The following is a 26906-nucleotide window of genomic DNA, read 5'->3' on the forward strand; positions in this document are numbered from 1 at the left end:
TGCAAGTAATGTCAACTAAAAATCACTGAACTGTTTTGCATAATTTCCATTTTCAAGGAATTTCAAATATATTTTGGATCTTGAAAAGCCGGATATCAACTCCTGACGTATGAATCGAGGCGTATTCTTTTCCTGGTAATCTTTCTGGTATTAACTTCTCGTGTGTGTGTGTGTGTGTGTGTAATGTCGATGCCTAGTATAGTTTGCACTATGCACTACTCAGCTATATTTCGTGAAGTGTGATGCTCTGGATTCAACCATATATGAAGTGTTTCCATATTACAAATGATTTCTCTTCATATTACAAAATTTTGCTGAGAAGTTAATAAAAGTGAAAACTTGATATTAAGAATAAATATATACGCAGCATATTCATTTCGATTTCTCAAGTCATTATCAATTTTCCAGTCGCCAACTTCCTTTTGTCTATGTGCTCGCAGAAAAAATTGTGCACCATAATTTTGGCCCTCAGTATTTGACAACACTGTGTGGAGGTCTGTAACTGAACGGGGAGGTGGTCGGTGCGGAATATATATATATTAATTGTGTCTCGAAAACTTATGACTACAAATGTCGCATCAGACGGGTATACGAGGTAATTACTATGTTTATTTTTCGACTATTGGATTTCATTAATTTGGTATTTGCAGTAGACTATCATGCACGTCATCGAGTGTCTAGGTAGGACTGTCATTTCCTCCTATTTTCATACATATATTTTTTCGTGAAAGTTTTTAAAAATTGGGTATACAATTATGTATATTTTTGTAGTTTGAGAGTCCTTATGCTTGTGCTTATTGTAAATTTACACGTATATTTTCCTGTTTTTGTTGACCTCTTCCTTTAGAAGCTATTTTCTGCAAACCAGATGATGAAGGTGCAGTGAACTTTCTTGAAGGCATTTTTTATTTATTTATATAGTATCAGCCTTGCACAAATGCAATGACCTGAATTTTCTGTCTCTTTACAGCCAATGATGCTCTCAAAAAATTTTTTGGAAAGTGCAGAGGAGGCAACATCCGTGTCTTCCAAGTTTCCATAAAAAATGGTAAGCAGAATTAAGTTACTGGACATGCACGAAGTAGCCCAATTATTATGTTGGGGAGGGGGGATGAATTAATTACTTCTTTGACTAGACCTGAATGAATCCAACTTCTTATTGCTGGGTGCCAATATCTTCAATATGCTCATGTTATCTGCATCTTCCTTCCAGAATGATCTGTCTCGTGTGTGATAAAGCAACCATCCATAAACTGTTACTTAGGAAATTGACTAGTACAGCAATCATGGAAACATTTAATTTTATGTGTAATTCAGTCTCATAAACCTTGTGAAAATGCAGCATATGGAAGTTGGACTGGCAATGGAAGTTCGTTTCTTGCAACGAGCAAACTGACACTAATAAAATTCATGGCAAGTGGTTGTTATTAGAGCATCATAACATGGTACACACACATTGAGAATGGATGTAGGACTGGCACCATGCTATACGTATTTCCACTATTTTTTTTTCTGTTTTACAGAGGAGCTCACACTTGCAGCCTACAAAGAGGCGAAGGGCACTTGGGAACAGGATTATGACAGGATGATTCTTCCATTGCTGGAGGAACTACAACCATCATACATTTTATACAGGTAATTGAAAAGCTATATGAACAATTATTTCGAGTTTGGCTTTCGTATAGGTGAAACACCTAGAAAGCATTTATTTCACACTTTTTTACATTGCTAATGTACTATTCTGCATTGCGGAATATTTCTAACGAAAATAATGTCTATTTCTTACATTTCAGAGTACTTACTGTTCTTCGTTATTTCAATTCTATAACACACAATATGGCAATAGCATACTGGTTCATCGCGTTGTGCCAGTGTTATGTCGATTTGGAGTGTGCATGCAGTGTTGCAACCTTGTTCACTGAAAAATACCTACTCTCGTGCCTGGATTTGAAATTATGCCAATACCTCGCAAACCATTGCTGTTAGCCCCACAAACCATTTCCGGTAAGGTTAGGTTAGGCAAGTTTAAAAAATAAAAATACTTGACACGTCATGTTATAGTGAAAACACGGCAAAGTTTGAAACACTTATTGGGGGTTAATTCATGTAACACACGGAACATTGTGCTCACGTAGAAAGCAAATATCGGCAGCAGCAATAACGTGTCTGAGAGATATTTTCGCAGATAAACACATGATTTTGCATTAAAATGGGTCAAAACTACATTCCAGAACTTCAACAATGCTAAAGAAAATGATTTTCTTAAGTACTTTCTTATGTAAAAAGTAAGAAATCCGTTTCCGCTATACGAAAGTGTTACCTGCTATTCTAAAGAGATAATAATATCAAATGAGTAGAGCACTATCTTATCATATGAATGAGCATTCTTCGAAGAATGCTACACCATTTGAAGAATCAGTACATAGAATTTGAACTAATGCTAATGATTTGTCCATGATGCAGTCTTGTAATTTTCACTTGTTATATGATGATATTTATATTATTTTCTATTTTGTACCAATTCACCATATTTATATTGGATTTTTTTGGTTAATTAATGTTGATTTTCTACTCTCTTAATTAAATTTGGCAACAATGATGAATCATGATTGGATAAAAGCAGTAAAATCTGACCAAAATGGCACAAACATGTTGAATGTTTCAGTTAATTTTTCCCAAGGGGCTTTTAACACCTCTTGTTTTAACTTTTTTATATAAGCATTTTCGGTAAGGGATATTTCCCCATATTGAAGGGTGCAAAATGGCCTAATGTGTCGACACACCTACAAATTTGAATTCAATCAATCAAATGAGAAGGATCAAAAAAGAAATACTAAATAATAATACAAATACCTTTCCAAAACTCTGACAATTGCTTCTCACTCAAGTGTCTTGTTAATCAGCTTTGTATAAGGTCGTTGCATAACTATACTGATTTGCATTATCTATGTCTGCAGGCTGGACTCGAAGAATAGCGCTGGGTTCGAGTGGCTTCTAATTAGTTGGTCACCTGACAACTCTGCTATTCGGGAGAAGATGTTGTATGCATCCACAAAGGCCACGCTGAAGCAGGAGTTTGGCGGTGGCCAAATAAAAGAGGAGCTTCATGGAACAGTGCCGGTAAGATTCATGTGTATGAGAAGGGGGTCAAACAGATCTGTGTTATCCTGTTTCAGAATTTCAGCATCGAATCAATAGAACACTCGAGCTGCTTGAAAAGAAGGTAACTGACTGTGTACTATAGTGCATTCGAAAAGTAACTATACACCTGTCATGCACTAATACAACAAAGAACGAGACACAACTTCTAGTCTCAAAAGCACCAGCCTGACTGGCTCGTGGAAGCAGACTGCACACAACGCAGGATTACCAAGCTTTGCAGGAAACATTACTCGTAGCGCACGGTCTCTCAAAATACAATCGTGTTTATATAGGTGTATAGTTACTTTTCGAACACACTGTAGAAGGCCAGAAAATGGCAATGAAACTCGAGTCGTCCATTTAGTAGTTTCTTTGTAAGCCCTCACGCTCAAATGTCAGTCGAGCCACAGAGTTTAGATACATACACAGGGTGGCTACTCACCTGGAATCATGCGAGAATTATACTCCATACACATGAAATATTGCAACTTTTATTAATACAAATGCCATTTAATCTATACATATTTATAAATGCTCGGATGTGTTTTTCACAGTTTAGCTTTGTGTTTACCGAGGAAGCAAAAGAAAGCTGCAGGAGAAAACAAAACTGATTTCTCTCACTCTGTATACTTTGTTAACGTTTCGCATAACAGTCTGTCTGACAGACATGGTAAGTCTTATGAGGATGCCAAGTCAAACCTTTTTCGAGATTTTAAGCTGAGTTCCTTTATGATCGAAATTCAACTGCGTTTAGCGCCAGTTCATTGTCTGTCTGGATACGTTGGAGTCACAATGACCCTTCATATTGTACATGTATTTTTGTGTATCGGGGTGCGGGTAATAACTAATGTTGAAATAGAGGAAACTCTTACTTGTATACTTGAATTTTTGGAAAGTTTGCCTTGAAAACCAGGAATTATACTTGAATTTTATCAGGGTCTTCGAGTAGCCACCCTGATACACCTTAACGTATTGAACAGTACAGTTTTCCAGTTGCAACTGATTGGATTACAAGCATTTTTGTAATTATGATTATTACAAGTAATAACTATTATTATTATGAATAATAAAAATATAATTAAAATGGTACTCACGGTTATATTTTTAATGCAATTATTTTAAGTGGTGTACAATCATAGACACGTCTTGACTTGTAACAACCCCATTGACTGTTAATGGTATTACACAACAAAGTGAAATGCAAAATTGGATTACAAGCATTTTATTTTTTCATAGCTATTATGCTATTTATCATCATCATCATTAATGATAAAAATATATTATAAAGGGCACTCATTTTTATATTTTCGATTCTTCATGTGTTTGACAGATGGCAGATCAAGTCTTCATAAAAGGAGGAATAGCACCTGTTCAAAACAAAATTGAAAATAGAACAAAATCAAATATGAGCGCCATGTTATGTCAGTAAAGTAAATATATGCCCAATGGGTTAATAACATTGGAACAGTTATTCCCACAATTATGCTTTGCAACTCTACTGCGTTTGCACTCGGTAGGACTTGAACTCTGAACCTTTAGAGTTAATAGACTGTCATTTGGCCACTAATGTCAAATTTTATTGACCACTATCAATTTTCTTGTAATTTTTGAAAATAAACTTTTTCGTATGTAATAGTTAGTTGTTCCCACGACAGGAAGATGTCTCCCTAAGTGGGTTTCACAAACACAAGGCAGCGGCCACTTCACCTGCACCACTCACCATGGCCGAGGAGGAGCTGGCGGAGATTCGGAGGACAGAAGTGGGTGTCAATGTTGGAGTGGACACCAGGCAACAGACTTTACAGGGAGTTGCGTTCCCAATAACTGAAAATGCACGGCAAGCCTTGCTCGAAATGAACAATGCTAGATATAACTACATACAGTTGAAGATAGGTGAGGATTTTTCATTTACACGATAGCGAAAACTTGGCACAATGTATGTTGTCTTGCAGGAAATGGATAAAAGCTAACACGGAGAGCAAGATTTTTAAAATACTAAAGGGAAAAAAACTACAATTTTTGTTTTTTCTGTGGTTTTCTGCAATGTGTTTGTGATAATTTTATTTGTGCCTAAGAGAATTGTCCTCGGATGAACTTGTAGGATCTGTTAGATTTCTTCTTGCTTAAGTGGGTATGACAGATATATCTGTGATGCCTACTTTTTATCTAGAGTGGGTTCAAAGGAAATAACCGTCCTTGTCATTCTCTGGTTCATACCTTCTCCGTATGACTAGCTACAGTCTTGCTTCTTTTTATATCGAGTTTGTTAATATTTCCGCAATGAGATGTCACTCTTCAGAAGGTCGAGTATTCAACTAGCCATAATCACATCGAGATGGAGACAGTGCTCTGCTATAGTTCGACCACAAGGAAAAAAACCTTCCGTCGAAAGCGTTCGTGCATCTTCCCTGCCATTGTCGGTGCTCAGGGCAGTGTTGCCAGGTCAGACTTGAAAAAATCAGGGGATTGTTCCTTGAGAAACCAGAAGATCTGCTACGAAATCCAATGACCTAATAGTAGCGGATAAACGACATTTTTTGGGAGGGGGGGGTGTGCCATAGGCGTGCGCACTTGGGAGCAAGCGAATGTCCGCAGATTTTTTCCAGCGGGGGGGAAACAACTTTTTTTTTTATCAGGTGGGTAAACTGGGTATATTAACCCGTAATAGTGTTGCCCTCTCAGAAAACATCACTTGAGTTTGAAATTACCGCGTTCCTATTATAATAATGGATGTAAATTACTGTGACTGAAATTGACTCATAGGTCTAAAATAATAGGTACTTTTATGTCAACATTCATTTTCCAGAAGGGAAGGGAAGGAAGTCGCCAAGCAAAGGGTCACAATAAAAGCCCCCTGCTGCAGTGGGAAGCGTTGTGTTTGGCGAAAAGAAACCGACATCTCCTTTTCAGGAGTGGACGTGTTTCAAACAAAAGAAAGTAAACCGTCCGAGGGACCCGACCATTGTCTTTCATGTCTTCCACATCTTCCGGTGGTAAAATCTAAGAGGGTGCACCGAAAACACCCTCAAGTTTGCCCTTTCTCAGCACCGACAGAAGGGGTCTGCCATGCCTCTATTTTCGGACAGTAAATCGTAGAAAGTTGTGTTTACAAATGAAGCTAACGTGTCGCCCTTTGTTGTAGGGGATTTTCCACAATGTTTCAAGTCTAATACTAACAGTAACAAATTAATTTGCCTTCTGCTGGTGTTCGGTGTACAGGTATCGTTAGGGGTTGGCACGTGTTCTGCACCGTAATGAGAAAATGAATGACATATGTGAAATATATTGGTGAATTATACAGCATGTCTTCCTCAATAATTGAAGATAACAACGCTTATGCTAGTGTTCATGTATCCTCCCCATCTGCTAGAAATAAACAAACGCACGCACACACACACACGCACACACATATGTGTGTGTGTATAAAATAATTTGCCCACGCTACGAAGCCAGAGGTTCTACCTAGCAAGGGATGGACGTTTCACTGTGTTTGTGTCCCTTCATCCATGTCATCACTTCTTCATTCATCCTTGTTGTCGTACTTGCTCATAGAGGCACAAAAGCGACGTAAAATAACTAAAATAGCACAATTGAGTAGCGTTTGACATAATTTCACAGTTCAAACAGCACTTTTCACGGCTGAGTGGAGTTCCACTCCACATATCCCCTCCATGTTCAAGTAAGATGAGCAGGAAACTTGTTTTTAAGCTGGCCGTTGGAGGTTCCATAGCAATAGTTTATTAAGGAATTCTCCCGAGAAATCAATAGGCCTGGCAACGCTGACCTTAGCTGCGCTGAATGTTACTTCCCCCTGCCCTTTCCCGCACCCGCCAGCGTGATGTGCTTCTGCACAGGTTTTTTTGCTTGTGGTTCCACTATAGCTGTGTTTATCTTTAACTTGTAAATAATATAGTATATAATTTGTGCTCAGCCGAAGTGGCTGCCAATTCAGAAGCCACCTGGGTATTTTTCTCAATTGAGTGTTTGAATTAGGTTCGTTACGTTACTTTTGGCAAATCTTTTTGATGAGGATGAGTGATACAATGAAGCTGTTTACATTTAAAGTAGCAGGTTGCTCCACGATAGGGATTACATTTGTAGTAGAACTTAGTAGTGTTTAGAGAACTAGAAAAGTAATTTCAATCCATGTTCCATAAGCATGCCCTACTTTGTTTTTGCAGATTTAGAAGAGGAGAAGATTCACTTGTCAAATGCTGATAATGTAAGCATTGAGAAGCTACCTCGAAAAGTGCCTTCTGATACTGCCCGCTACCATCTCTACAATTTCAAGCACACCCACGAGGGTGACTACTTAGAAACTCTAGGTAAGTCTTTACTGTGTTCAAGGTGGGGGCATGTATAACAATAGAATTGTTGAACCATCAGGAGAAAACCATCCAAGATTGAACAATCTGGTAATACTGCACTTGCATCTCAAGCTAAATCAAGTCCTGATGAACGCTGTAAAGTCATACTTTCATTATGCCACCAAGATATCCGTAGCATCTCCTGTGGTTGTTGTTTTTTCTGTTGTGCTACATCAAAACAGTTTTGTGATATTAAGATCACCAGAGATATTAGACAAAATTTAATTCCTGACACAGGTACAGTGGAACTCCAATTTTATGTTCCCGTATTTTACATTTTCCCGCTTCATGTGTTCACTCTTGATGTAGCGAAATGTTACAAAATTTTACTTTATTTTTAATTTTCCAAATTTTGCATAATATCCAGCATAATTAGACTCTGCAAAGGTCTTGTGTCGCAGTTTTGTGTACCCCGAGAAAGACTAAATTAAGGAAAATGCATCGGGCAGTCTGTGAAAATCTGTGAAAATAGTTTCCAACCACTATATAAATAATCAGGCTAGGCAGCCTGGAAGGGCCTTGGCCTATCTCCCCACTGACAGTCTCCCTCCCACAATCCTACCTAGAGGTGTGAAGTTCTTCAACCGGTAATGGGGTAATGTGGGGTCAGCACGTTGAACCCTCAGCCATTATAGGAGATTTCCCAGACCGGACTACGCTAGTCACTTGTAGCTAAGCAATTTCGTCACGATGGTGGGTTGCCACCGGTCTTATACACAGGCCGAGAACTCAAGACACTCAAACCCATACCGTCCCGCAGTCGGAGCCCAAAGCACAGCACCTTAGACCGCACGGCCATGGAGGAGCTTCTGTACTATACACTGCAAAATTAAAGTTTCTACTGCAATTTTATAAGTAATGTGCATAATTATTTTGTTCTTCTATTTCAGTGTTCATTTATTCCATGCCAGGGTATTCATGTTCTGTAAAAGAAAGGATGCTGTATTCAAGCTGTAAGGCCCCTCTGCTGGAAATCATAGAAACTGATATTGGATTGCCAGTCATAAAGAAGGTAAGGTGTATGTTGAGGTTTCATGGATTTACTGCACTTTGTGCCTTCATATGTCCCATGTTGCCATATCTCTAACTTCTCTCCGTGGTTCATTTTCAAAAAATTTCCAACATTTAATATTCATCTCTGCTTTCGTGCTTTCCAAATCTGAATTATCCAATAAGGTTAGCAAAATTCACAGAATAATGTAGGATAATAAAAACAGACTTCTTCAAAAACAGATTATTTGGTGTATTTCACTAAGGTCATGATAATTAGAGCCACATATATATTGAGTTTAAATTTGATTCTAAAATTTTGTGTGCGTCAGCACTTAGGCTATTTTGCACCCACCATGTTATATGGGGTCCAGCCCCTTATCATAAATAAAATAACATAATTGCAATGTCGTGTTACTAAAATATTAAAATTTTCTGACTTATGTTAAAATCTGAGGCTGCAAAGGGATGCACGTAAGGACAAGAGACAGCACAATGCACACAATTATACTGGCCATAGGGCCAGTCGTCAGAGCCTCGTTAGTCTCCAAAAAGCAGTCCAGGGTGTACTACGTGGAAGGTCACCCCTTACACCTGCACATATACAGGGTGTCCATAAATTATCTTTACAACTTTAGACTTTAATAACTTGAAAATTATACTAGATAATGGCAAACGGTTTTCAACATGTGACAAGAAAACTCATAAAGTTTTTCTTTTATTTTCCAGGTGATGCAGATTTGATGAAAAATGTGGATGCCAAATGAAAAAGCTGTGTGTAACCTGGTTTATAGAGACGAAGTCCGATACCCAAGTGCCTGAAGCAACTGCACCTTGTAGGCATACAGACGTAATCTCTTATGCAAAACGTTGTGCACTGTTGCTCGTGGCATTGCCAACTCTCTGGCCGCTGTACACACTGATTTTGTCGGACTCCTTGCAAATGCCTGCCACACCCTGTCCACGTTGGCGTCCGACACAGATGGCCGACCTGCTCCCTGTTTATGGAGAACACTACCAGTTTCCATGAATGACGCATGCCAAGCCCAAATGGTGGGTCGGGACAGTGGTTCCCTTCCATACTGTGTCCGAAAGTTCCGTTGCACTTGGGTATCGGACTTTGTCTCTATAAACCAGGCTACACACTGAGCTTTACCTTTGGCGTCCACATTTTTCATCAAATCTGCATCACCTGTGTAAAGGAGTCCATTTTTGGTTCTCAAATATTTACAACAGAATTAATAAATTTTCCATGGTTTGCATAACTATCAGGATAATCCAGACTTCAGAATGCAATCATTGCATTGGTAAATAAACTCTAAATTTTATGTTTAAGACTTCATATTAGGGATGGGACAGATTAATTGGTGCTCTATCGGTATCGGCTGATATAGGCATATCGGTAAAATTACCAATTATTTTACCAATCCATTCATTTAGTGCAAAATTCTGCCATTTTGTTATAATTTGTATGAATAATCTCCATGTCAAACTTTAAAAAAAAGTAAATGTTAAAAATTAAACTTCTTTTGCACTTCTTAAATGAGCCATTCCGGTTCTTTGAGTACCATTTGGAATATCGGATTAGTTATCAGGATTGGTAAATTTTTATATGGGAACTTTATCAGGTATCGGCCCATCCCTAGTTTATATTGCATTTTTTGTGACAGGACATGGTAGGAAAATGAAGTTCACACTTTTCAAAAACATGAAATGTGCATGCCTACTCCAAAATTGGGACTTTTTCACAGAGCGTCTATGCATAGATGTTATTTGAAAATTAATGGTTTTTGTATTATGGCAAGTCATTTTTAGAGCATGCTATTATTAAGTCTATGTGGGCTATTGGCAACGAAAAAATTCATTGTTGATGCTTTCTCAGTTCCTGAAAAATATTTTTTTGCAAAATGGAATTAGAGTCACTGTGGTCTAATTGGTTGGGTGTCTGACTGCCATGTGAGAGAACCAGGTTCTATTCCTGGGGTGGTTGTTCTGAGGTCTGAATTTTACCAACCTAGTCCCTTCATAAAATGGCTCTGGGGCTCACCCAGTCTCAAATCAATGTGTAAGGGGGGTGGGGGGGCCTGGGGTTAAAGGCAGCTGGAGCATGCTGATCACATCACTTCTAAAATGGCGTAGATCGAGAATATGTAGTGGGGTGTGGAGCTTTACCCTCACATACCCTCAATGTGCCTTGATGGCACATTTGCTGTATGCAGGGGGAACCTTACCTAATGTGGAATGTTTATTTGCGGCAGAGTCTATATATAGATTGTTTTCCTGAGCAAGTCTTTTTTTTATAGTTAGTTTTTGCATTATTTACGATGACACGAATTTGCAGTTGCATCTATATATAGTTTTTTTTTTGTGTTTTTTTGTCATACTTCCCTTCAACATCACCCCAGGGAAGGGGTTAAGCCCAAATGGTGGGTCGGGACAGTGGTTCCCTTCCATACTGTGTCCGAAAGTTCCGTTGCACTTGGGTATCGGACTTTGTCTCTATAAACCAGGCTACACACTGAGCTTTACCTTTGGCGTCCACATTTTTCATCAAATCTGCATCACCTGTGTAAAGGAGTCCATTTTTGGTTCTCAAATATTTACAACAGAATTAATAAATTTTCCATGGTTTGCATAACTATCAGGATAATCCAGACTTCAGAATGCAATAATTGCATTGGTAAATAAACTCTAAATTTTATGTTTAAGACTTCATATTAGGGATGGGACAGATTAATTGGTGCTCTATCGGTATCGGCTGATATAGGCATATCGGTAAAATTACCAATTATTTTACCAATCCATTCATTTAGTGCAAAATTCTGCCATTTTGTTATAATTTGTATGGATAATCTCCATGTCAAACTTTTAAAAACAGTAAATGTTAAAAATTAAACTTCTTTTGCACTTCTTAAATGAGCCATTCCGGTTCTTTGAGTACCATTTGGAATATCGGATTAGTTATCAGGATTGGTAAATTTTTATATGGGAACTTTATCAGGTATCGGCCCATCCCTAGTTTATATTGCATTTTTTGTGACAGGACATGGTAGGAAAATGAAGTTCACACTTTTCAAAAACATGAAATGTGCATGCCTACTCCAAAATTGGGACTTTTTCACAGAGCGTCTATGCATAGATGTTATTTGAAAATTAATGGTTTTTGTATTATGGCAAGTCATTTTTAGAGCATGCTATTATTAAGTCTATGTGGGCTATTGGCAACGAAAAAATTCATTGTTGATGCTTTCTCAGTTCCTGAAAAATATTTTTTTGCAAAATGGAATTAGAGTCACTGTGGTCTAATTGGTTGGGTGTCTGACTGCCATGTGAGAGAACCAGGTTCTATTCCTGGGGTGGTTGTTCTGAGGTCTGAATTTTACCAACCTAGTCCCTTCATAAAATGGCTCTGGGGCTCACCCAGTCTCAAATCAATGTGTAAGGGGGGTGGGGGGGCCTGGGGTTAAAGGCAGCTGGAGCATGCTGATCACATCACTTCTAAAATGGCGTAGATCGAGAATATGTAGTGGGGTGTGGAGCTTTACCCTCACATACCCTCAATGTGCCTTGATGGCACATTTGCTGTATGCAGGGGGAACCTTACCTAATGTGGAATGTTTATTTGCGGCAGAGTCTATATATAGATTGTTTTCCTGAGCAAGTCTTTTTTTTATAGTTAGTTTTTGCATTATTTACGATGACACGAATTTGCAGTTGCATCTATATATAGTTTTTTTTGTGTTTTTTGTCATACTTCCCTTCAACATCACCCCAGGGAAGGGGTTAAGACAACTTAAACTGTGAGAAAATGTAAAATTGAGGAAAACTTTATAACATTTTGCTATGATGGGCCCATCTGGATTGAATGTAATACAGGGAAAATATGAAATCAGGGTTCTACTGTATGGCTATTACAATGGAGTTTCAAAATCATATTGGAAACTTTACTCATCATAACCTCAAAATATTATTTTATATATATAACTTACTTTTTGTCTGGAACTTAGTGAAAATGATACATTATTTGTTTACATTTTCAGTTGGAAATAGATTCTGGTGAAGAATTGACGGAAGAATTCCTACATGATGAAATACATCCAAAGAAAAATCTCCATAGACCAAAGTTCGCAAAACCAAAAGGTCCTCCAAATAGGGGAGCCAAGCGTATCACTAAACCACAACAGTCTTCAACTTAATGTGATAAAGAGCTTAGGGAAATTAGCACAGCACTTGGGGAAGGGAAGCATGCTTCAGGACAAGCTTTTAAACTGAAAGTAACTGATACCTTTGGTATTTGCATCAGCTTGTCAATTATGCATAAATTCTTACATGTCTTATCCACATAATAACTAAGAAGCAATAAGTAATAGTTATTTGATCTCCAAAATACCAAAGATATCAGTGAATGGATTGTATGTATTAATTTGACTTGAGTATTGACACGAAGATGAATGGAAGATACGTGACAACAGCCTTATTATTATATAATGATTATTTATTTATACTTCCAAGATAATTTATGCTGCAAATTGTGGTACTGTTTGTTACTAATATATACCATGTGCTGGTGAAATAATTAAGTGCAATTTTTTTTAGATGTGTATATTTTTTGTCTGAGTGTACGATGGTATGGTGTATGTCAAGTTTGTAAAATATAATAAACGTTCAGTATGCTAGTACTGTAAATTGTGTCTGTTTATTTTGATGTTATTAATTACTAGGGATATGATTTTTTTTACCTAAAAATCACCGAAATATGAAAAATAAAACTAAAATTTTAAAAAATATGCCCTTACAACTGAACTGTTTCAAACATCAATATTTAATATATGCTGAGATATTTTCACATATCATTTTTAGTTCACTGTATGAGCCATAAGTTGCAATGTACAATTAATACTTTCTGTACATTTTTAAATAAAAATGATTGCCTATTGTAAGCCATCAAAGCCTTGTACTGACAAATGCTTCTTTCTACTTTGGCTGTCACAAGAGGAGCATATTTAAAGTAAACAATGTCGTTTGGCTCAAGTTCTGTAGTAGTGAGAGAAAATTTTTCTCCCAATAACATTTTTGCAATGTATGATACCATTTTGTTTTTTCCAAAACTTTCCTAATTTTTGTTGACACTTGTTCCACTTCACCACAAAAGTTATTCACAATTTTATTCACAACTTCTATCTGGTCCACTAGTGGTTCTCTTAATTGTTCCAAATCCATTTTTTTCCCACCATTTTACAGTCATGAAAATCCTGACCCTATTTATTTACATATATTTTTAATTAGGGTGCATGTCCTTCAGCATCTTGTGTAGCATACTTAGGTGCCAAATTCGATAAGAACCCATCAAGTGAAACTATTTTTACGATGTTCTATTAGTTACAGAGGACACTGCAAGAATACTCTAGGGATCTTGTATTGACAAGATTGCTACCTCATCTTTTATTCCCCAAAACAAACAAATTGTGGCTCGTGATTTCAAACTCTGGATAGAGAAGTGTGTACTGACAGAGAAGTCCGCCATGGGAATTGCACATGCAATCCACCTTAATTTTGGTTACACACATGGAAAAGTTACCCAAACTTTTACGGCATATGGTTTTAGAAGCAATACCGGGCCTGTCCATGGTGACCAGCCAATGGCAGGAGTGCAACATTGTAGTTAGGAAACTGCGGCATCCAAGTTAAATGCAGTGTTCTGTATTTCTCTGCGTGCAAGAAGTTTTCATAGAACTCGCCACTTTCAGAGTTCATCATAAGATGAGGAAAGACATTTTGAACCTGATAAATTTCAGTTGCCTACAGCCGGAGTTACAATTTCTTGAAGAAACACTGGGAAACTGCATGTTTCAAAACACACAAAATTACTCTTACATTTCCTCCAGTCTGTTTTTTTCATTGCCACCATGTTGACACAGCTAAGTTGTCGTGTCTTCATTTTAATATACTCATTGACCCTTCATTGTTGTGGGCATTGTCAAACATTGCGAGTCTGAGTCCAGCATTTTCGTAGTAAGGGCAGTGTAAAATTATTTGCTTATCTTTTATCGTTCATACGCCACAAAGAACAATTGTGAGAGGATTATATACATGTACAAGATAGTTGAATATTGGACACACAGCAAATTCTCAGACTTTTCCTTCCCCTAGCAGTTAGTTTGGCAACAGCGCAATAGCACTCGCTGCATGTATGCTGAACTCATATTCCTTCTAAAAGCATACACGATATAGACTTTACTAAAACAAAACAAGTCGTAAACAATGCGTTTATGCAGTTTCATGTTTACAAAAGGCTTGCTTACTTCTTGAAGCATGTCTGGTTTTGAGACTGTCTTTTGTTGATGGCAAGGGTGCAGCAAAAATGGATTTGATGTTTCTTTACAGTGTGGACATCAGGCTACGACTGGCTACCTGATGTAAATAGAAAGTATTCTGGTTACAGGATATCGCATGTATGATTTCAGGCTATACCATAATCTTCATAACTCTGTAAATGTATTTTCCATTGGCTAAAAATGTCTGATGTTGGCTTCCTCCTCTTTTTATTATTATTATTATTAAAGAAATGAAAAGGGGGAGAGAAGAGTTTGGGATATCAGACCCAGTATGCCATATATTATCAAAATTGTGTCAATAACTTGAGTGGCTCGGGAGCATAAACTTGATAACCCTCATTCCATTCAAATTTGAGATATTTGGTCCTGTTGCTGACACATTAGCGATCAAAGCCCATTCAGTAGCCGTTAACATACAAAACAGGATCATCTACGTAATACATAAGCTACAATGCAATGGACGAACTTTCACTTGCATTTTTCTGTTTTATACTTTTGTGGGTTATTACGTTTTACTCCCGAACTGCTTAATTGATGCACAGTGTGTTTCAAAAAGAATGACCTGATTTCAAAACCTTATATCTGTGCAATCACGCACCACCAGTGAATGAAACTTGAACGGCTATGGCCTAGAGTTTTAAATGACTGTTGCTTGATACCACTAGTAGCACCCAAATAGACACCAATCTTAGTCATTTACAAGGAGGTGTCTGGAACAAGTGTTCTTGGGTTACCAGCCAGGGTAACAGAGGGATTGCGGTAAGGGTTGGATGATCACTACCTGGAAGCAGTCGTTGAAAGGAATATGGAATGAATGGCAACAGTGAAGACCAGGTTTTGGGTGGAGGAGTCGTGTTTGTTAATGTTGATTCTAAGGTTCAGGGCTGTGAATGTTTCCCCCGGTAGAAGCCAACACATGTAAATTCTGTGCACGACGCAGATAAGTTAAACAAAAAAAACACACTGTTACAAAGATAATATGTATATACACGTTTAGACATACAAATCATGCAAAATGGTCACTTATGTCACATAATCAATCCTCCAACATGACATGTACAATATTTACACTCAAATTCTATTTTTTACTGTACATCTCGATCTCACACAGTAGTCACAACTTCATATGTAGTAGTGTATCCTTTTCACTATAAATGTTACTAGATCTAGGCAGTTATCAAGATTTTATATTCAGAGTGTCTCCTTTATCAGCAGATTTCTGTTCCAGTTCATCTAAAGAATTGATGCTTCTATTGAGACGGCCATACTGTTCGTCATGAACCCTCAACAATGGAGTTTCTTCATAATGCCTCTCCCTTGCCAACCTACGAAGCTCGCTGGAATGAAAGATTACATTTTTGTACATCAAGATGCAAATGAACGACATGATCTTAATCTTCTTTCTGTAACATGCCTCACTCCACACATACATTCCATGTAGAGATTACATACTTGAGTATAAAGTGGCACCAACTTATATGGGTCCGTGGGGCTCAAACCCACCCAATAATTTGACTTGCTATTATTATTATTATTAATTTATGATTCGTGGTGGAGTGCTTATTGAAATCAGTAAATGACAGGTTTTTTTTAAAACAAATAAGCGGATGCATTGTTGATATGCATTAATATGATGACAAGTGTATTTACGAGTTTTTTTGTGAACTTATAAGTCAATTCATAATTGGGAAAAAGAGAGACGCGGTAGTATATAAATACGGAGAAACTAGTACTCACTTTTATCCACGAAGCTGTTTTCTCTTTTCCGATTAATTTCAGTGGCCACTGCCACCATCCTTGTTGGAACTTGCTGTACTGTTGCTTGGCGTGCATCTTTTGTTTGTAGTTCTCTGGCTGCCGCTAGGTGCCCTATTGTTAACTGTGTGTTCGGTTCTGTGTCGTCTGCTATTTCCAGGCGATAAATGTTGTAGTAGGGGAATTCAAGTGTGGTGCGCTTGCCCGCTATCGATGTTTAGCTCGTGCAGGAAGTCCATTATGGCATGCGTTCCCTTGATTTTGGTGTCTACGAGCGTGTGGGCAGTGTGTTTGATTTGAACCTTTTGAATTTTATGACTATTGTATTTGATATGTTTAGCAAGACCAGTAGTGGGTTGGGCTTTTTTTGCATCTGCTAGGTGTCTGACCTGTATTTCTGCCTTACTGCACCAAGTGGAAAGTTGTGCTTCAGTGTAGCCATGTTTCAGGACTATTTCAGTGATGATGGCTATCTTCTCTCGTAGATCCTCTTCTCTGCAACAGTAGGAGAAGGCTCTTCAATAAAAGTTCAGCCACACATTGGCTTTTTGCTTGGGGGAAGGCTAGAGAGAGCATGTATGTACTGGTTGCCTGCATCCGGTTTCTGTAGACAGTGGTTGTGAATTTGTTAAGTGCATGGCTGCTGGTGATGTCCAGGAAGTTGATTTTACTATGTTTTTCTTGTTCTACGGTGAAGTTGAGCCTGGGGTGGATGCTATTTAGCTTGTTCACTAGAAGGTTGAGTTATTCTGTCTTCAGCCAGAGAACTACAAACAAAAGACTCATGCCAAGCAACACTACAGCAAGTTCCAACGAGGATGGTGGCAGTGGCCACTGAAATTAATCTGAAAAGAAAAAAACAGCTTCGTGGATAAAAGTGAGTACTAGTTTCTCCGTATTTATAAGTCAAGTGTTTGAGCATATCCCATGTTTTCAAAAGTTGACACCCCTGTGAGTGAACTTTATTTTTTTTTTCATCAAATCAGTGACATAATCAACTCAATCCCTAAAATTAAATAAAAAATACGTCATCATCTTTATTTAGTTAAAAGTTTGATTGATTTGGTTTAGTTTACTCCACCATTCCGCCACTTTTGGCTAATCATGAAAACCAGGATGAGTGATGATATGATGGACACTTGCAAAGTACACCCATCCCCAGACTGGGATTTGAACCAGTGACTTTGTAACCACCTAACAATCCTTGTAGCACTGCTTGCAGCAGGAGAATGGTCAGGGATCAACTTCCTTACTTGGGCTTTAAACACAGTATGCTAATTCACAGAAATTTTCAGAAACAAGTCTGTAGTTAGTGATTTCAAGTTTTTTTTTATTTGGTTTCACATGCAAACATGCTTCAAATTCATTAAAAAAACAATCTGATTGACATGCATCGAACTACTCACAATTCCGGCTTCCATCAGAAGACACAGAATCTCTCTACATTGCCCTTACTCTCTTTTATACAATATGATCGTCAATATGGCTTTTCTTCACGTTGCTTGCAAAGTTATAATTTGTACAGCGTTATTGCCAATATGGCTTTTCTTCAAATTACTTGCAAAGGCTGTGTCCTAAAGGTACAAAGTACAGACTTGAAGTATCACCTAGTACAGTTCCAAAGAGCCAAGTACAGAAGTACAGAAGTACACAGCTCGCCGCACAGATGGTTGCTGACTAGGTCATGTGATTTCCACACACGTTGTTCATTTGCTTAAGATTACAGAGGTACAAAGCCAGCAACACAGGTTAAATATACGTTATGGGCCAGCAAGTTGTTGATTAAAGTTCTTGTAATGTGTGGAAATATATGTGTATGAACATTTGAAAATGCTATGTGATTTCTATGGTGAAAAACAAGTGTTTAAAATGCGGTGAAAACAAGGTGTCCTCAGTTTTATCTTCTGATCGTATTTGGCGCTGCAGTTGAAGTGAATTTCGAAAAACTTTCAGTTCACGACTTCCAAGACCGCACTGCAGACCATACTCGGAGGATGCTCGCTTCAAGTACGGTCTTGCACCTTTTGGACACGGCCAAAGTTATAATTTGTACAGTGTGATTGAACTCTTATAAAATTAATTTTTATACGTTTTACAACTCGACAACTTAGGATCTGTCATAACATGATTAGTACAGTGGCACATCCATAGGGGGGGGGGCAGGGGGCATTGTCCCCCCCCTAACCTTGGATGAAACGAGTTCTGGGGGGGGGGGGGGGCGAAACATTGACAGCCAAGTATATGTGCAGGGAGCAATTACCACCCACAACTTCAAATTGTATGCAAATAAAAACACTATTCATAAAATGTTCTTGCTTGCTTCCCTCGCAATCCCTTCTTTCCTTGCTCTTATCAAGTTCAGGACCGTAGTTAGGAGGCGGCGGGAGTCGGCCCTGGATGCCGATCTAAATGAAAATAAGTTGTAAAATTGATTGATTTGTGGTTTTAAGTAGGCTTTACGCACAGAAAGGCTAATCGCGACTAGACCTACAGTTTAAAGTGGGATCCGAACCACTGTGCCATGTGCTTCCACCAGGTATCGGACTTGGGACCCCTTGATCACAAGGCGATGATGTTACCACTGCACCATCGGGGAGGCACAAAAGTTGTAAAAGAGAGAATGCATTGGCGTCCTGTGAAATTATTTGCACCCTATTAAATCAATACTGATTTCAGCCTGGAAAGATATTGGATCCAAAAAGGTTCTTGCTTGCTTCGCTTGCACTGTATCATTGTTCTCTGTAGTGCATTGTAAATACCCAAACAGAGAACTAACACTTCTCTTAATTGATTTTTGTCTTAAATGCATGAACAATTGTTTTGAGGAAAGAGAGCGTGCACATTTGAGAGACAATTATATCATTTTTGCTCTTGGTTTATTGTGAGATGGATGAATTGGTTGTGTAATGTATTTAAAAAATATATGTTGTATATAATATGCATTAAAGAAACTTTGAATATGCACACAATCTAGTGTCCACGTTGCTCCATGTTGCATATGTGTGAAACATATTTCGTGCTTGAAAGTTATACATGTTAATGTAAAGAAGAATTATATTTGGAATGCATTTATCAAGCATTTTCTGTCTTTCAAAAATAGTTTGTATGCTTGTTTTCCATTATTAATGTGAAATTGAATGTGTTCAAAAAATAATTCAAATCGTTTGTTCGAACACAAATGTTTTAGCACCAACTTCTACCACCTTTTTGCATAATTTATGAGGGATGGGCTGATATGAAATTTTGGCCAATACCAATAAAGTAACGATATAAAATTCACCGATACCAATAACCGATATTCTACCGATCCGATATAAAATTAGAAATGGTCCTTGAAGAACCTAAAAGGTTCATTGACCTCCTCAATATATGTGTGTTTCAAGGTAACTGCAGTGAAAAAGAAGTTGAATATTTAGACAATTACTTTTTTAGAAAATAGGGCATGGAGATTATCCATAAAAATTACAACAAAATCGCAGAATTTTGCACTAAATTATCAGATATTTATCGATATATCAGATCTGTAAAATAATCGGTAATTTTACCAATAAACCGATACACCGATATGCCTATATCAGCCGATACCAATTAGAGTACCAATTAATCGGTTCCATCTCTACTACTATTACTACTACTAATAATAATAATGTTAGTTCCGGGTTCCAATCATGGCTTGGGCATGAATGTTTGTGAGTGTCCATTCATCAATTTCACCATAATCACTCATCCCTATCTTCGCAAATTAGCCAAAAGTGGCACAAGAAGAAGTGAAGTAAAATAAAGCAAATTAATAACAATAATAATGTCATAATAATATTATTAACGTTATTAATATTAGCATTATTATTATTAAAATTATTATTGGTACATTTATCCTGGTACTTGCCCCTCAAAACAAAAATCCGTCGTTGTGCCTCTGGATTAGTATGATCTGGCTCCCCCCAAATAGGAATTGACCCCAGTTCTATGTGGCAGTCACACTGGCATCAACTGGAGCTCTTGCTATTATTTACATTTCCACAGCAGTATGCACTGATATGAAACATTATCCATTTCAGTTTTAAAATAAGCAGACAATTTCTAAACAGTATTAAAAAAAGAAAAAAAATATTCTTGTGCGAGTTTCATCTTGTACACTACTGTGACAAAGTTGCAACTTCTCGATGTTGGTCATAGTAAAGGTGATGCTATCAGCACCAAGCTCCAACTGCCTTTACCCTCCCCCCCTTCCCCAGGGAGTGAGGCTCAAGTGTGCTTATGCACGGCTATACATTCTTGCCCTAGAGGGATGGGCCGATACCGATGAAGTACCGATATAAAATTTACTGATCCGATATAAAATTTGAAATGGTTCTTGGAAGAACCAGAATGGATCATTGACCTCAATAAATGCATGTTTCGGGGCGACGGCAGTTCAAAAGAAGTTGCATATGTAGACATTTACTTTTTTAAAAAGTTTGCATAGAGATTGTGCATAAAAAAATGTTTATAGATATATCCAATTGGTATAATAATCGTAATTTTATCAATAAAAGGACACACCGATATGCCTATACTGTCCAATACCGATAGAGTACCGATCATCTGTCCCATCCCTAGAAATCACACTAGTCTCACCGGACAATTGTAACACTAATCTGATGAAAAAGACTAATATATATTCATGCTAGGAATGTACATACGTACCCACTGTAACCCTTCTTCCATTTGTACTGCCAAAATCTCACGTCCTCCATGGTTGTTCCAGAAAGCTTCATCAGGGCAAGGGTAAAGCATCCACCAATGAGGCCAAGGGCAGATCCTAATAATTATAAAGATGCAATGTAAGGATTGTTCAATTAATGCTGTCACACAGGCCAATACCAATATTTCTCGTTGGAGACTGTGGGATTCGGAAAAATGCCATGTGGTACTTTTGTCTAAGTATAATGAAAATTTCGTAATTAAATAGTTATCTCGTGTGAAATTATGACTAAAAACATGGGTAAATCGATATGGTATGGTTGCAGAGGGAAGTTAAATGTTGAAATTTATAAATACGTGGAAGTATTTTCAGTTCGTTACAATTTTCAAGTATTGGTATAGGTGGAAATTGGCATTCATATCACTACTGACTCAGCCCTATTATCACGATTTTGAAATTCTGTTATGCTTTTTCTATGAAAAAGCATAATTCATTTTCGGGGGGGGGGGGGGAGACTCTTATCTTCTTAATGCTGAGGCGATGTTAATACAAGAAAAAAAAACACTAGGTACACCTTTCAGTCATTCAATTTTTTTTTATGTTCTGTTGCTACCGAATAATCAAAATGTATCAACCTAATTCAATAATTCCTTTTGGGCCTCCCAAATGGTAGAGTGGTAACATTGTCGCCTTCTAATCAAGGGGTTCATGGTTCGATACCCCGTGGAGGCAAATAATGGGTAGGATCCCATTTTAAACTGTAGATCGTTCTGATTAGTCCTTCTGTGCATAAACGGATTTTGTAAAGAAAAGTCAATCATTACTTTCATCAGGCCAGACATCACCCACGTCCAGTAAAAGGAACAGTAAAAGGTAAAGGTAAAGTGCTCCCCTGTGCTTTGCACCATGCCATGAAGGCATATAGGGGGCATGGAGTTAGGGCCCCACACTTTCTTGATCACGGCCGAAGGTGGGGGTGATGTGATGAGCCCCATGCCCCTGGCCGCCATTACCCCCCAGAGTTTCCTCCAGGTACCCACTTTATACGATGCTGGGTGGATGACGGAGCTGCTTGAACAGGTGGAAAAATCCCGGTTCTCCCCTGCTGGGAATCAACCCTGGGTCTCTTGCATGGTAGTCAGACGCCCTAACAACCGAGCTACCACGGCTTCTACCATGGAACAGTCCACAGTTTAAACTTTGTACTAAATGCAACATTAAGACAGATCAGGGAGAACATATATTGACTAAAATATCCTCACCTACGACTCCTCCAACCAGGATTCCTCGAGGCCCTAGGGTAAATCTGTATGATGCCCCTGTTATGGCACCTGCTGCTATATACTCCATCACACTCGACTTGCCACGATAAACAGATATGGTAGTGCTAATGAGCCTACAAAATAAATTTTAAAAAAAAATCAGTTACATAAGCTAACCTCGGAAAATAACATGTGGAATAAGAACAACATACCTAATACAAATATACTGTAATTAGCTAATTTTCAATAAGTAATACAAATATAATTACACTAATTTCCAAACAGAAAACTATTTGAAAACTGTATCCTAAATCAGTGGTGACTCGTGACTTTTTTAAGGTGTAGGAAGTTATAGTAAACAGACTTCTCACCTACTGCCTTTCTGATGATTTAGTGGTATTATCATTGCCTTGCAATCAAAAGGCCCCAGGTTCAATACCTGGTGTAGGCTTCTTAAACTGTGCATAATAAGGGTTTAAAGCAACATTTCACATTCATTCCCCCTACAAATATCACCATGTATAAAATGATACAACAGTTTTGTTAAAAATTTGAAGCCATTAATCAAATCTGATACTGCACATGCATAATGATTAATACGCCAAACTGAACATAAGGAGTTTTATTTCTCTTCTTAGAAGCCACACAGACACAATAAGATTGAAGAAAAAAATTAAGTCGCTTCACAGACTATCTCACACATATGAAAAATTAACATGGACATATTTGAGTATGACAATGTTTGGACACAAAACATTTTAACACTTCCCCTTACTCAAATATGCATACATGATATAATGATGTACATCAATGTGTTTTGTACGCCTATGGTCCTGAAAATTTTCAACAATTTTATGAGCACTTAAATTATCATTAAAAATTGTAATTGGCACTTTAATATGAATTATCTCTGATAAATTTTTCATGAATTGTGCCTCTTTGGCGGCATCACCCAAACTATAATACTTTGCCTCGGTACTTGAGTAAGCAACAGTTCGTTGTTTCCTCAATTCCCAATTTACAATTGAACCTCCAAATTTTACAACTAAACCACTGTATGACTTACAATCTACCAAATCATTAGCCCGGTCAGCATCTCTGTACACTTTTACTTCATTTCCACCTTTTTGAAACTTAAGTTTATAATATAGTGCACCTGCCAAATATCTGAAAACTCTTTTTGCTGCAACCCAATGTCTTACATCATTGAATTGACTGAGTTTACTACAAGCAAAAGCAATATCTGGTCGTGTACAAACTGCCAGATACATGAGACTACCTACCAATTGCTGATAGGGAAATTTGGTTTCACATTTCTCAGCTTTTTCTAACTTTACATTTAGCTCCATGGGAGTTGAAACTGTTTTGCAATTATTCATACCAAAACGTGTACGCAACTGTTTAGTATACTTCTGAGATAAAGTCAGAGTATTTAGTTTCTTATTCCTGTCAACCTCCATTCCTAGACAATGTCTTACTTGTCCCAAAAGTTTAACATCAACATTTTCTTTCAGTACATTGATCAACTGGGCAACATTTGTTTTTCACATGCATCTTCACTAAATACAAAAATATCATCAACATATAATGCTACAATCATCTTTTTACCCTTTATACATTTTGTATACACACAAGGTTCACATTTTGATTGATTGTATTTAATTTTGATTAACACATCATGTATTTTCTGATTCCAAGCTCGACTTGCTTGTTTTAGACCATACAAACTCTTTTTGAGTAGACAGACTTTACTATCAACCTGATAACCTTGTGGTTGTTCCATATAAATTGTCTCATTTAAATCACCATTCAGGAACTCAGTACTTATATCTATATGCTCTATGTCCATATTCTGAGAGTAGAGTGTCTTACAACAGGTGCAAACGTCTCTTCATAATCGATACCGTATCGTTGTGTAAAGCTCCGTGCTACTAATCTAGCTTTGCATCTATCTATGTCTCATTTACATCTGTTTTTACTTTATATACCCATTTACAATTAACTACACTCTGGTTCTTTGGACGATCGACTAATTTGCAAACTTCATTCTTCAAGAATGGTTTATACTCATCATCCATCGCTCTCTTCCATTTGGAATTTTCTTTGCATGTTGTGGCATCTGCAAAGCTTACAGGCTCTTCAAAACTCATAAAAGATGTGTCGGATAAATCATAATCCCCTGTCCAAATTGGTAATTGCTTATTTCTAACTAACAGGTCTACCATTTTCTTGTTCTACATTTTGAAATAAATTACTATCTACATTTGAACATTCAGCAGTTTCTGAATCTGTTACTTCTGATAATTCACTGACATTACTATCTACAACATTTTGACTGTCATTGTTTTTAACTTGTGATTCATTAAATGGTATCTGTACAGTCAGAGGTAAAATTACATCGGAAGACATGTCAGTGTTGACATCTGTCCCATCGACACATGATCCTGCAACATTTTCCAGGAATATAACACTTCTTGCTGTAATAATCTTACCAGGATTTGAAGCATCAGCTAATCTATAACCTTTTGTAAACTCATAGTATCCTACCATAATGTATGGCTTCGACTTACTATTCATCTTGATACTATGTTCTGGCGTCAAAACATATGCTGTACAACCAAATACACGAAGATGACTTAAATTAACTTTATGTCCTGTCCACATATCCTCTGGAGTAGCATCTTTAATTCAAACATTCTTCAGGTATACACCTGTTGAAATTGTATCAGCCCAATATCTCTTACTGAGATTAGCATCATGAAGCATGGTTCTAGCTTTTTCTACAATTGTTCTTCTACAATTTTTCTGTTTAGTCTCTCAGCAACTCCATTTTGTTGCGGAGTATACGGAACACTTGTCTCGTGGATTATACCATGTTCACTGAGATATGCAGAAAATTTCTTGTTACAGTATTCTGTACTATTATCTGATTTCTTGATTTTTAAATTACGCTGATTTTCTACAAAAGCTTTGAACTCTACAAATTTTTCAAATGCTTCATGCTTATATTTGAGAAAATATACAAAACTCTTCCAAGTATAATCATCAGTAAAAGTAACAAAATATCGTGCACCATCCCAACTTGATTCGGACATTGGTCCACAAACATCGGAATGTATTAACTCTAGTTTTCGTTTAGCTCTTTTTACCATTCCCTTGGGAAAAGATGCAGTTTTCTGTTTCCCCTCAATGCAAGGAATACATGGTTTTGGGGTGTCATCCTGAAAACATATTCCATCAGCTAAATTATCTCTCAATGATATCATTCCTCTTAGACTCAAATGACCTGAACGTTTATGTCATACATCTTGTGAAGAATTAACTGACAACATAGTTACTGTCTCTTCACAATTTTCAAGAGAATTTACAGTTGTATTGTTTAAATTCATCATGGACAAATTTTCAGCCTGGTCTAACTTATAATAGCCTTAATCTCAATATCAGATACATTGTACCCACTACACCTTTTCTTATCAAAAAGCATAACATAACCTTTTTCAGTAACTTTGTTAACAGACAACAAATTAGCTGTACTATCTGGAACATACATCACTTCAGATATTAACTTCTGCACATTATTTTTGACATTTACTTTCACATCACCAATTCCATTACTTATCAACTTTTGATAATTTGCATTGGTAAAATTTCAGATGATTTAGAATTTGAATAATTAACAAACCAATCTTTACGTTTACTCATATGTGAAGTACACCCTGAATCCAGTAACCAGTCATCATCATTAAACATTTTACTGGCGTAAGCACTGTGGGTAGTCAACAACAATGAACTATTGTGTTGCGAAGAACTTGGTTCTTGCTTCGTAACTGTAGGTTTCTTCATCCGCTTCTTAGACTTCTGTAGTTGAGGACATCTTGGCTTTATGTGGCTCTCCTTCTTGCAATGATGGCAAATAGGCACAAATGGGCCCTTCTCTTCTGAAGCTAAATATGCAGAATCCTTGGAAACAATTTCACTTCGTCGAAAATCACCCTGCATGAGCCGTGACTTCACAAACTTGCTTGTAAGTTTCGTCTGGGTTCCTTCAACACCCATTACCAAAGGATTAAACTCTTCAGGCAATCCAATCAACATAACTTCAGTGATTTCTTCATCATCGATACTGCATCCCACGTCCGCTAACTGTTGTTGCAATGAGATGATTTCACCCAGGTACAAGTCCATTGAAGGAAAATCTTCATAACGCACTCTGGCCAGTCTTCTTTTAATTGCTAAGTGCCTACTTATACCCTGGTTCGTAAGCTGCTTTCAGATTACCCATGCTGCCTTCACACTTTGCGCATTTCTAACATGTGGGTAGCAAGAAGAATGTATGCACAAACAAACCTTGGTATATGCTTTCTGGTCTCGA

At 37.5% G+C, this 26906-nt stretch overlaps 2 protein-coding genes across 2 annotated transcripts in view; one reads left to right on the forward strand and one right to left on the reverse strand.

Moving 5' to 3' along the window:
* Nucleotides 1-479: 479 nt before the first annotated feature.
* twf (twinfilin actin binding protein) lies at nucleotides 480-13184 on the forward strand. The gene is made up of 8 exons (XM_083112819.1): nucleotides 480-595; nucleotides 971-1048; nucleotides 1524-1635; nucleotides 2958-3120; nucleotides 4797-5034; nucleotides 7323-7466; nucleotides 8399-8520; nucleotides 12539-13184. The coding sequence occupies exons 1-8, from the start codon at nucleotides 571-573 to the stop codon at nucleotides 12692-12694; spliced, it is 1038 nt and encodes a 345-aa protein (XP_082968945.1). The 5' UTR covers nucleotides 480-570; the 3' UTR covers nucleotides 12695-13184.
* Nucleotides 13185-15806: 2622 nt separating this feature from the next.
* Nucleotides 15807-26906, reverse strand: part of 140up (RPII140-upstream gene protein) — a 28713-nt gene continuing 17613 nt past the window's right edge. Inside the window, exons 4-6 of the mRNA XM_083112842.1 lie at nucleotides 22535-22668; nucleotides 21275-21389; nucleotides 15807-16170 (exon numbers count right to left, since the gene is read on the reverse strand). Coding sequence (XP_082968968.1) covers nucleotides 16011-16170; nucleotides 21275-21389; nucleotides 22535-22668 — 409 coding nt within the window. The 3' untranslated portion in view covers nucleotides 15807-16010. The remainder of the gene's footprint in view (nucleotides 16171-21274; nucleotides 21390-22534; nucleotides 22669-26906) is intronic.

This window comes from Lepisma saccharinum, chromosome 26 (genome assembly GCF_977018435.1).
Source record: "Lepisma saccharinum chromosome 26, izLepSacc3.1, whole genome shotgun sequence".
In the NCBI taxonomy this organism is placed as follows: domain Eukaryota; kingdom Metazoa; phylum Arthropoda; class Insecta; order Zygentoma; family Lepismatidae; genus Lepisma; species Lepisma saccharinum.